The 12,234-nt window shown below is 40.3% G+C and overlaps 1 protein-coding gene across 1 annotated transcript; it reads left to right on the top strand.

Annotated features, from left to right (window-relative positions):
* The first annotated feature begins 411 nt into the window (after positions 1-411).
* On the top strand, positions 412-12,183 carry KLHL41 (kelch like family member 41). Its single transcript, XM_020789441.3, has 6 exons — positions 412-3,585; positions 6,294-6,451; positions 6,538-6,645; positions 7,980-8,165; positions 9,885-10,031; positions 11,858-12,183. Exons 1-6 carry the CDS (start codon positions 2,476-2,478, stop codon positions 11,967-11,969), a joined length of 1,821 nt encoding a protein of 606 aa, XP_020645100.3. The 5' UTR covers positions 412-2,475; the 3' UTR covers positions 11,970-12,183.
* The last annotated feature ends 51 nt before the right edge of the window (positions 12,184-12,234 follow it).

Genomic DNA, 12,234 nt, shown 5'->3' with positions numbered 1-12,234 from the left:
CTTTACTCATGATTCATACTAGGACATGACATTCACCTGCTTGCTGATTTTCAGATGTGAAAAGTTATGCCTTCATAAATTTTACTGTTTCATAAATTTTGACCTCAGTCTCATACCTTTTTATATATCTAGTACTTATTTTTCTGATCCCTTTTACTTCCTAAGTACTACTTTCCACGGATTTGAGGCTCACAGGCTCTGTAACTAGTGATTCCGCTTTGCCAGTAGCAGCAAACCACTGTAACTTGTGTCCAGTAAATGTGATCTTAGAACAGCAGAGCTGGAAGGGACCCTAGGGATCACTGAGTCCAGCCATTGTCAGGGAGGCCCAGCGCATTCGGAATCAAATTCCCAACCTCTGATTCTGTAGCCAGAGGCCTAAACCACTGAGCTATCTAAGAAAATAGAGTTCATATACCTTTAGTAGTAGGGTAGGAAATTTAGATCTTAGAACTGCAGAGCTGGAAGGGACCCTGTGGCTAACTAATGTTTATGCACATTCCCATTCCTTAACTGCCTTGTCTTCTGTGTCTCTTCATTCCAAAACCACCATCCTACCAATATTAACTTGGAAATAAGTTGGTTTTCAGTATACTCTTTTTCCAACCTGGTGTGCTAAATGACCTGGTTGTAGAATTGCTCAGAAATACCAATCTGCTGTTACCATGTGTGCACCGGATGTTAAGAATGTGCAAGTTTAGAATTCCCTCCTGCAAAAGAGGATGCATCTGACTCTGAGCTACTACATGTTTTGAACAAGCTGCAAGATGTTTGGACCCCGTGGCTTTTCTCTTCTCATTATGCTAGAGAATTCTAAAACCTAGCATTTGAAATAAATTTTAACTTTCAGTAGATTTTCAGTTAACTTCAATGTGATACTTTTTAATCATAACTATGTGCTGTTAAATCAATTCTGACTTTTCTAGGTACAGACTGCTCAAAAGTGGTTTACCATCCCCTTCTTCTGTTGGGTTCTCTGTGAGACTGTGTAGGTTGACCAAGGCTGGGTTTTCCCTTGAGAGGCAAAACAGAATAAATCTCCCAGGCTCTGGCTCTGCAACCAGATATCTAAACCACTAAACTGTTGCCTTTAAACCTTTTTTTCCTTAAAATTCATTTTAAGTCTTGCTATGAATCTTTTGGAGACATGTAAAGCATTCAGCTAGACAAGACCTGCTACATTAAGCGTTTTGTGATGACAGAATATAGAATACAAAGATGTGTAGTTTTAATATTTATGATCTTAACCTGCTGTCACTGAAGCATTTGAAGTACTAATCCAGTTCACTTTCCAATTCAGCTTTGGTTTTATGGAAATTGGTTACTGAAAGAATAGAAATAAAAGTATTATAAAACACATTAATTGCATTCAGTGGACCAGCAGTATTGCATACAGAATTAAATGTCTTGTACTGTCTGAGTGAGGCAGCTGCTACGTTTTCTAGTGAGAAAAGACCTTGTGTATCAGCTCTATAAATGGAAAAATGTCAAATGTCCTGCCTGCCCAGCTGTTACTTTAACAGCTGATCTTTGAGGTATAGGTGGAAAAGGAAGATTAGAATTAGTTATTGGCTATGTACTGTAATTTAGGGACCGCCTAATATGCTTGCAGAAGGAATGCATTTTTATTTTACTCCCTACAAAACTTCTTTACAATTCCTGTTCAGTTTCAGTTCTTCGATGCAACAAAACAGATGCAGCCTGGCTGAGTATTTATATTTAGCTTACATCTTTTGCCCATGTGAATCAGTGAACCATATTGAAATTTCTGGAATCAATCTTCATTTGTTTGTTTGTTTTGATGGTTGTGTACACAAAGTCCCTTTTCTTCTCTTCCCTACTATTGAACATATACCCTTACATTTGTATATTAGATCACTGGATATTTTTCTTGTGTGTAATGGGTGACTGTGGAACTGACAAAAATAACTTTTTAGGTGTATGAAGCAGACATTAAATATGGATTTGTTTTTGTCGGTGTATAAACCAGCCCGGTTTCTCTGAAACAATATGTCACCTTTTAAATGGCTTTCAGTGACTCTTGTGAATGGCGATCATGCTTTCACCTGCTGACTTCCATCTTTTCAGATCATGCCAAAGGGTATTAAGTAACATGTCCTGTTTCATAGCAACTACCTTTGGACCTAAATCTGTCTCCTTGCTAACCCAGGGTGCTAACTATGTTCTACAAGTAATCTCGATGATTCACTGTGCGTAACTGAGCAAAACTGATTCCCTAGTGACTAAAACAGTTGCTTCTTTCAACCCATGACAGCTGCAAGCTCCACTCTTCTTTCCACACCATCAATCCTAAATTCCAGCTTGTGAAAGTCTGTATCTATATTTAGCAGGCAAGATTAAATTACAGAGACTTCAAGTGAGGCGAAGCACGTTGATCTTCCTTTTTCAGCTGGACTTACAAGGTACTAACAAGAGGACTTTCTTCCTCAGCCACTGACCTGAGTCGTCTTCACGATGAATTCCCAAAGAGAACTTACTGAAGAACTTCGACTTTATCAATCCACTCTTCTTCAGGATGGCCTCCGGGAGCTTTTGGATGAGAAGAAGTTTGTCGATTGCTCCCTTAAAGCTGGGGATAAAACTCTTCCCTGTCACAGACTGATTTTGTCAGCTTGTAGTCCTTATTTCCGTGAGTACTTCTTATCTGAGGAGAGTGAGGAGAAAAAGAAAGAAGTAGTCCTAGATAACGTTGATCCTGTCATCCTTGATATGATTGTTAAGTACCTATATTCTGCAAGCATTGAGTTAAATGATTCTAACGTTCAAGATATTTTTGCCCTGGCAAGCCGTTTTCAGATTCCTTCTGTTTTCACGGTATGTGTTTCATATCTTCAGAAGAGGCTCGCGGTCGGCAACGCCTTGGCCATCCTTAGATTGGGTATCCTCCTTGACTGCCCTCGACTAGCGCTGTCTGCCCGCGATTTTGTGTCAGACCACTTTGTGAAGATTTGCAAAGAAGAGGACTTCTTGCAGCTTGCCCCCCATGAACTCATCTCGGTTATCTCACCAGATAGCTTGAACGTCGAAAAGGAAGAAGTGGTTTTTGAGGCAGTAATGAGATGGGTCAAGAAAGATAAAGAAAACCGTACAAAGACTCTTGGAGACGTGTTTGACTGTATCCGCTTCCGGCTGATGGATGAGAAGTATTTCAAGGAGCATGTGGAAAAAGAGGATACCCTCAAAAGCAATCCAGATATTTCCAAAAAGATCAAGGTTATTAAAGATGCCTTTGCTGGGAAGTTGCCCGAACCCACCAAAAGTGCAGGAAAGTCAGCCAAAGGAGAGGTCAATGGAGATGTAGGGGAGGAAGATTTACTTCCTGGTTATCTAAATGATATTCCAAGACATGGAATGTTTGTCAAAGACTTCATTCTTCTAGTCAATGATACTGCTTCTGTGGCTTATGATCCTACGGAGAATGAATGCTATCTGGTCGCATTGTCAGAACAGATTCCTAGAAATCATTCCAGCATAGTCAATAAACAAAAGCAGATCTATGTAGTGGGAGGACTGTATGTTGACGAGGAGAACAAAGAACAGCCTTTCCAGTCATACTTTTTCCAGGTATAAATCTCACTTCTTCTTCTTCTTCTTCTTCTTGTTTTGTTACTGCAAAAGGATAAGACTAAATGGCCTGTTGGGATTCCACCACTAATCAATGAGATTTCAGGTGTGTGTAGGCCATGTGCCTGGCATGTATCCAGCGTCTCACCAGTTTTTCCAGCAACTTAAGCAATTCCTCTTGTGCACATGTAAAATCCCAATAGGATTTGGGCCCATAAGTTGCTGATGTACCACTTCTTAGTGGATGTTTTGAAGGTAAAAGGTTTGGTTCAGGCCCCTCAGGTTTCCAGTACAGTAATTATATGTCCTTTACTATCCTCTTTCAGCCTTGTATTCAGACAACCAAAGACAATTGTTTCCATAATTTCACCATGAATCCCATAACTTCACCATTATATACACTGTATACTATTGTTCTAACATAACTAATTTCCATCATGTCCTCCCTTTTCTCCAACAAAGCTTTTGTACATTTCCAAATGGCTCCCAGGAACATTGTGTTGGCCTTTGGAATGTACAAGTTCATGGAAGTTCCCTTGTATTGGTTTTGTGACAGAAAATGTGGCACTGTGTGACATGTTGGCATAAAAAGCAATTAAGACCTTTGTCTTAGAACCCATACATAGCAGCTGGCCATTGCCTTGTCCAGTAAGCACATTTACTCTCCAAAAGCTGACTGGCATACAGTTTGTAGTTACTTAGGTCAATTCTTTCAGACCTTCTACTGAAAGTGAGGAGGGAGTGGAAGCAAAATTAATGATCACAACCCCGCTTGCCTACTTGTAGTTCAAATGAACACCTGAACAGGTTTCAAATTGTACATAGTTAAATGGTGGATTTTGCTGTCACAGGGTGTGTTGATACTTGCCAACTTAGCTTTAAAGGGGGTTAGATGTAGCATGGCTTCTCTTAAGTTCTTAGGGTTTTTTTAATGCAACACTTTATTCTTTTATATCTTCATTCATGTTCTGTTTCACAGTTATATTTTTCCTGGTACAGTTTGACATCACATTCCATCTTTGATGAGGTCAATGTCTCTGCAAAACACACACATACACACAGCTTGTTCTCTTGCTAAGGTTTCCTCATTCATTCACTTCAGCAGAGGAAGTAGATACGCATGGACAGTCTTAGGTCTTGGCAGACAGAATTCCTCTGTGTTCAGTCTGGACACACGTAGGCTCCTAGGTCAGCAAACACAAGTAACAATGAGTCTTGGTATCACACACACTCCCCTTCTTTCTCCCTTGGTGTTGCTATAATAAGATCAGAAGCTTCAATTTGCAGGCCAGTTAGAATTCCACATTACATCTAGATCTGGGAAATTCCGGTCAGTAGACAATAGATAACCAGTGATTTGTTAACAAGCTGAGATTGTAAATCAGGATTTGATTCTGGCTTATTTGAACAAACCAGTTTGAACTAAGCATAGTTCAACTGTAACATGAAACTTGTTAATTCAAATAAGAAGTGAACCCTGCTTTTTGACCCACAGAGGGGAAAACAGAGGCAATTGTATATTATCACCATGGGGCAAGTCATTAAGAGTGAGATGTAATTTTTTAAGCATAGGAGAGAGGAAGAGACCCCTTTCTACCTAGAACTGATACATTTAGAGATGAGCACGAAGTGCCAAACTTTCAGCTGAACAAATGTTCAGCACTTCCCAGCCCCGCCTTCCCCAGCAGGTGCCCACTCAGAGGCAGCACCCCAGCTTCCTTGCCCTGCCTCCTCCGAGTGCTACCTCTGAGTGGGTGCCCACCAGAGGAGGCAGGGCAGGAAGCACCAAACACCTGTTTGGCTGAAGGGTGAACCAGCATGAACCACTGGTTTGGCAATTCATGCCCATCTCTAAATCCAACCTTGGTTGGACCCTATCTATACCAACTGGCTGCTTTTAACTAAAACATTAAACACAGGATATGTTGTTCACAGATGTCCCTTTCCTGCATGTAGAACCAGACCTTGAGGACTACATGCAGAAAGAGTGTTATGACTGGAGGAACATTCAGTAATCTAAATCCTCATGCGCCTTCTGAAAATCACAGTCTCTCCTCTCTTCCTTGAACACCTGAGGAGGGAGGAGATAATGTTTGAGCAATGTACTGCAAATGGCTTCCTTTGTTTAAGGTGACTGTCAGTGTTTTAGAGAAGGTCAACAAGATCAAAGAAGATTGCCAGAACAGGAACATTATTTTCACAGACTGCAGACTGTTTTGCAAAAACGGAGATGCCATGCTTAAATCAATCTGAAGCATTAGTGTCCAAAAACAATTTTACCACTGTGTGGAATTTGGGGACTTCCATGAGAACAAGGCCTAAACAGAGGAATCTTTAGAGGAAAATTAAACTAGAAGTAGCTAAGAAAGAACGTTTTGAACAGGAAAGAGCCTCAAAGCTCAAAAACTCCATACAATTAAGAAGCGGCAAATTTGGATAATTACCAGGGTGTGGTATAGTACATTTCCAGAGATGTATTAGCAGTTACAAGCGTCATCCATCAGCTGAGGCAGACGGGGTTATCACCAAAATGTTGTTTGTGGGAGTTAATGGGATGGTACCAAATAAGTTAATTTCCAGGTTGCAACTCATGTTTAAAAAACAGTTGAATGATTAAGAACTGCTGTTTTTCTGATGCATATAACTTCTGAGGGGAGGGGATGTGCATCTTTTGCTGTTAACACTTCTTATTTTGAATTCTGGAAAAGTTGGATAACATCACTTACGAGTGGGCTGGCCTCCCTCCATTGCCATCAGCCCGATGCTTGTTTGGACTGGGAGAATCGGAGAACAAAATCTACGTCATTGCGGGCAAAGATCTCCAAACTGAGGAGTCTCTGGATTCGGTCTTATGTTATGACCCCACGTAAGCGGCTTCAACACTGTTATTGAGGCTTGTCATGTATTTCCTGATATACCAAGATGGATGATGGATGTCCTTTTTTCTTTCAGATTGGTCAAATGGAATGAGGTCAAAAAGCTCCCCCTTAAAGTGTATGGCCACGCTACAACTTCACATAATGGAGCTATATACTGTCTTGGAGGAAAGACTGATGATAAGTGAGTACCTGAGTGCAAGGGTGGGGTGGAGTGAGGTGGGAAGTCATGGTAATAGGCTTGGATTTCTTTACTAGTTTAACTCACTAGTTAGAAATTTAATGCTAATTACAATACAGTGGTGCCTCACTTAACGAGTGCTTCATTTAACGATGAATTCGCTTAGCGATGACTTTTTCAGAGCGTTTTTGCGCTCAGTTTAACGATGGTCCCTATGGGCAATTTTCGCTTAGCGATGTTGGGACCATGCTTTGCATAACGATTAAATTTTTGGGTCCCGTTTCGCTTAACAATGGTTTAAACAGCCTCGTGTTTGCTGTTTTTTAAATGTTATAAAATTTACTGTTTAAAATGTTTGAAATCATAAAGTGCATTTAATAAACCCTTTGTTAACCAAATTTGACTTTGTTCTCACTCTTTGTTAATTTGTTGTTGAATTTTTCCCCCCACTGAGATGCATTGAATTGGTTTCAATGCATTTCAATTGGGGACTATGTTTTGCTTAGCGATGTTTCCTATGGCAATTTTCGCTTAAGGATGGCAATTCGTTCCTATTGGAACGGATTATCCAGTTTTCAATGCATTTCAATGGGAAACTGCGTTTCGCTTAGTGATGTTTTCACTTAACAACTAATTTTTTGGAACCAATTAAAATCGTTAAGCGAGGCACCACTGTAATAGTTTGGTTAAGGTTGGAGCCATGGTAAATTGCAAATTAAGATAATGCTAGTAAGAGAATTTTGTGGCAGTGAAGAAAGCAACTGGAATGGGAGACCCATGATCATGACTTAGATGTACTGTTGCAGCTGTACTGGGCCAAATATATAAGGTGAAAAGGTGGAAAATCTCAGCCCAATGACTTATCAGAGCCCAATTTTGGCTCATAACATTATTATTCTGATTAATATGGCTGCTTCCATCCACTGACCGCAGCTCCTGGATCCAAAGCATAATCGTTTCCATGTTTGTTAGCAACATGTTTTTATTTCAAGCCAGGCCTTTGAAGCTAAAGTGGAAGGTCTCTGAGTATGCTGAGAATTGGTAACATTCCCAGGAAGTTCTCAGAACATTAGAGCTTCGAAGTATTAAGATATTGTCCAAAATCCATCCATTGTTCTCCAGGTTAAGGACATGGGATTAACATTCCATCCATATATCCAGAGGTTATCTCGTGCTTCTATAATATATGAGGGCTAGATTATTATTCTTTGGGGCATGTTTCTGAAAGATTTTGTCATTTAGATTGAAATGTTGCAAGATATTCAAATGTCTTTGTTGCAATTGTGGTTGGTGGTTTCTGAAAACTATTCGTTTTGTTTCTCTTTTGGCCACCACAGAAAATGCACTAACCGAGTGTTCATATACAATCCCAAGAGAGGAGACTGGCGTGATCTTCCCCCCATGAAAGTGGCTCGCTCTATGTTTGGAGTGGCCGTCCATAAAGGCAAAATTGTGATTGCAGGTGGTGTTACAGAAGATGGCCTTTCAGCCTCTGTTGAAGCACTTGATCTGACCACTAACAAGTTAGTGTACTCCCCACTTTCTTTCTTTCTTTTCTGAACATAGCACAGTGCATGATAACCTACCTGACCTTCCTCAATGCTGCTTCATAGTTAAACGGTTTTGAGGTCATGTTGATTTCACTGAAAGAGTGTTGATGGACTCAGTTGGGCTGGATCAGTTCCTTGATGCCTATTGACTGTGGATTTCTTCTAACATGGTTCATTGGCCCCTAAACTTTAATTTTTGGCACTTTCACATTTTCAAGTAATAGAATTTCAAAGAGAGCTTTTGTATAATTTTAAAGCATGTTGTTGTTTGCCTTATAACCTGCTTAAGATTCACTTGTAATTGATGCATGTTAAAAAGGATGTTGGTACTCAGTTACACATTTGTTTCTCTGTAGTGGATGGAGGATAGTCAGATGAGACATACATCCTTCTATGGTGTTAACAGATTGTTTTGGTGGAGATGGGTAATCTTTGGTCTGTGTGCAAAAAAAATATGCATTGACTGACTCTCTCCATGGAAGAGAACTGGGAAAGCTGGAAGAAAGAAAGCTCCATATATTCACCAGGGTTCCCATGATCAGAGGTCCACTCAGGGGCACCTGATTGGTTGTTTCAGTCTGCCTCTCAGAGTGAATGGGGAGGAGCAGCCCATCTTAAGATGTCCTCCAGAGAACTTCCAACACCTTGCAACAAGCACATGTTTGCTGCTATCAATCTTGACACTAGCACTGACCACCTGTATGGAAGAATAGGAGTCTGAATCTCTTGGGGCTGAAGGAGCATCTGGATATAGCCTCCCTTACTCTTTCACTAAACAGTTAGCTATTGCTATTGGGAACTGCGTGCAGCACCAAATATTGGGTGCACAAGTTCCAACACTGGGAACCACGTGCAGAATCATGAACATAATAACATCTGAGATACCAATGAATACGAATATCCCCATCCCAGCTGGACCATCCACTCAGATTCCTGGCACCGCAAAGGTCTCCCTCTTCCCGCCAATGGTGCCAGGAGCTTCGCCGTTTCCTTGCCTGGCTGGCCATTCAGCAGCCATGTGGGAAGAACACGTCCTCCTGCCCCCTGCCTGGAGTTGCTCCTGGCGCCATTGATGGAAAGTGTGGGACCTTCATGGCGCTAGGATGTGTGAGTGGATGGTCTGGTCCTGGGGGCGGGACCCTCATTAGGTCCAGCTGGGATGGGGAAATTCATATTAACCGACCAGATAGGCGGGATATAAATAAAATAAATTAAAAAATAAATAAAATAAATATTTGTTTACAAATATGAACAACCTCATCTCTAATTCTGATTCAACAGGAATCCATATACATTCCCCACATATTTCTATTTGCCTTCCCCCTCTGACATTCATCATATGTTCTTATGTATCTAATTCCCACGCTATGATAAGAAAACAATTCAGTGAGCAGGAGTTCTCCCTTCCTTCAGCCCCCATGACATCAGATTTGCTTTGGCACATCTCTCAACCCTTTGGAGCATATTTTGGGGAAGAGTGGATGGGCTACAGAGGGGCGGAGGAATTGACACCAGCCTCTTGAGCATAAAACTCTCACAATGTGATATTCATTTTCACCTCATTCCAAGCCTGACTTATGTTCACAGACGTAATATTTTGTGGAGCGAAAACAAGGTACAACCTCTTGTATTTTAGTATGTATTATTTTACCCACATTTTAAAACCTGACAGTGGTGTTTGGTGAATTACAGATGGGAAGTTTTTCCAGAATTTCCACAGGAGAGAAGCTCCATCAGTTTAGTGGCCCTGTCTGGCTCATTGTACGCGATTGGTGGTTTTGCTATGGTTCAACTCGAATCAAAGGAATTTGCACCAAATGAGGTTAATGATATCTGGAAGTAAGTTGTTTTCACATTACACTTTTTGCTGACACGGGACTAAAATTTTTTAATATTAATCCTACACGAGGTTGCCTGCAACATAAAATGTCTAGCTTTTTTTTTGTACATTAACTGAATACAGATTCCACTTTTATTAACTATTTTCGTATTACTATCTCAACCCACATTTTGCCCCCTTTAGAATAGTTTTCTTTTGGGATTATTCTCATATTGTGACTGGATTAATGAAAAGCAGCAAAATGTATAGATTCAGATGAGGGATAACCATTCAGAAGTAGGCCGAATGACTGCCTGCGTTGGAGTTCCAAGGCCTTTGCTCCACATGTGCTCTCCTATTGAATTCTCAACCTGGAGTGGTCTGGACTGCAGGGGCAGGTCTTGGCCAGGACCTCGTAGACTGATGATGTTTGCACAGAAGGTTATGCCAGGTTAATATCAGAAATGGGAACTGCCCTTTGAAATACGTAATATGTTGGGAAAATAACTTGAACTGTGCCAGTAGTAGTAGTAGTTGAAACTGTCTCAGGAACAGAACATGTTTAGAGGAAGAACTAGAGGCAGGAACTACTGAACATTTTGAGAGGCAGACCTTAGTGAACTGAGTCATTAAATCATGCGAGATGGATCTCATGGAGCCTTTCAGGACCCTCTCATGCAAGCCCAAAATTAATTTTTTAAAAAATATTCTGCAGGTCACAAGGTTCCTTTGTGCCCTCAGGATGAGTGTAGCATAATTTGATCTTGTTTAAATGCCCCCCCTCCAATCCATGGAACCCTCATATGTACTAGCAAAGATTTTTAAATTACAGTGTCTATATTTTTGGCCACTAGAGGGCTTAAGGGGTGCTTCATGTTAAAAAAACATACTTTTGTAAGAAAAAAAAAGATTGCAAAAGAAAAAAGTGTGATCCCAAGACCTCTGGAGATTACTCACTCTTGCTTTGAATCAATGAAATGCTGTAGAGAATAAAAGTTAGTACTATAAATTGTTTTTTATATGAGGGATCCTGCATTGGTCAATATAGAAGGGAGTCATGATACAAATCAATGGTTTCAAAACTGTTTCAAGAAATTTCCTGACCAAGAGGATGAGTGGTAATGGAAGAGAGAGCATGGTAAAAGGAAGGAAAAAAACCAAAGACCATGCTATGTATTCTTCACTAACAAGTATTCATAGTACAGTCTCTGGCTCCCTTTATCAGCTGGTTCTGGTAATATATGTAAAAATAGTTTTTTCTGGTTTTCTTTTAATATTTTCAGACCGTGGATAAGTGAATCAGTTGATACTAATCCTATGGATAAGTGGGTCCTACTGTATACAGTAAATTAATCAGATAGCCTCCCACTTTGCTTTTAATGGCCCTGCTCTTCAGTCTGTTTACTTGAATCTTTTGGAAGGAAGCTGTAAGAAAACTGGGATGAACCCAGTGACTGTAAACTTTGTGAGTGTTTCAAGCAGGTGTGGCTACTTTTAGGAGAGCAGAAAAGGTTTGAGGATATCTCCAAAACACAAATGCTTAGGCTATCGCAGCATATTACAGAAGATACTGCCCCACAAGGGCAGCCCTATCTTGAGCTCAACCCTTCCTTCTTCAGGAAGTGGCCTACCTGAGATATGTAATTCCACTTTATGTCAGTAATTTGCTTCCCACTTATCTCTGCTACCATAAACCAGAACAATGGAGCAGAAATTCCAAATTTCTTGGAGTATATGTACTATTAAATATGAAATATCCTTTTCTGAAGAAAGGGCTGAAAGGAACTCAGGAGAACACTGTCTTTCTTGAAGATCTACCATGGTTACCCATCTTTTATCTCTGCAGATACGATGATGAGAAGAAAGAATGGTGTGGTATGCTGAAAGAAATCCGCTATGCCTCTGGAGCCTCTTGTCTTTCCGCTGGCCTGAATCTGTTTAAGCTGTCAAAGCTGTAAATCAAAAGACTGACCCAAGATTTTCTATGGCCTCTACTTTTGTTGCTTAAACCTACCCTGTACAGAGTTTGACAGCTAATGTGATTGTTTGAACTATTAATGTAACTGTCTCAATTAACTTCTGTAGGTGTTCACTCCCCCATTTTTACTAACATTTTGAATTTGAAGTAAATTCTGTGTAATACTGAATAAAACTGAATTTGGTTAAACATTAGCCTGGAAAATTTAGCCCATGTTACTCTTACCTAGCATCTCATCCTATTTT

Source organism: Pogona vitticeps, chromosome 1, assembly GCF_051106095.1.
Source record: "Pogona vitticeps strain Pit_001003342236 chromosome 1, PviZW2.1, whole genome shotgun sequence".
Taxonomy (NCBI): Eukaryota; Metazoa; Chordata; class Lepidosauria; order Squamata; family Agamidae; genus Pogona; species Pogona vitticeps.
Note: the sequence above shows the minus strand (reverse complement) of the source record. Positions and strands in the feature narration are given on the sequence as shown.

What these genes read in the sequence shown, in the direction of transcription:
- KLHL41 (XM_020789441.3), top strand. Translation starts at nt 2,476, where the DNA reads ATGAATTCCCAAAGAGAACTTACTGAAGAACTTCGACTTTATCAATCC. An exon ending in TCCAGTCATACTTTTTCCAG is followed by an intron (nt 3,586 to 6,293) that starts GTATAAATCTCA and finishes ATTCTGGAAAAG; the next exon opens with TTGGATAACATCACTTACGA. An exon ending in GAGGTTAATGATATCTGGAA is followed by an intron (nt 10,032 to 11,857) that starts GTAAGTTGTTTT and finishes TTATCTCTGCAG; the next exon opens with ATACGATGATGAGAAGAAAG.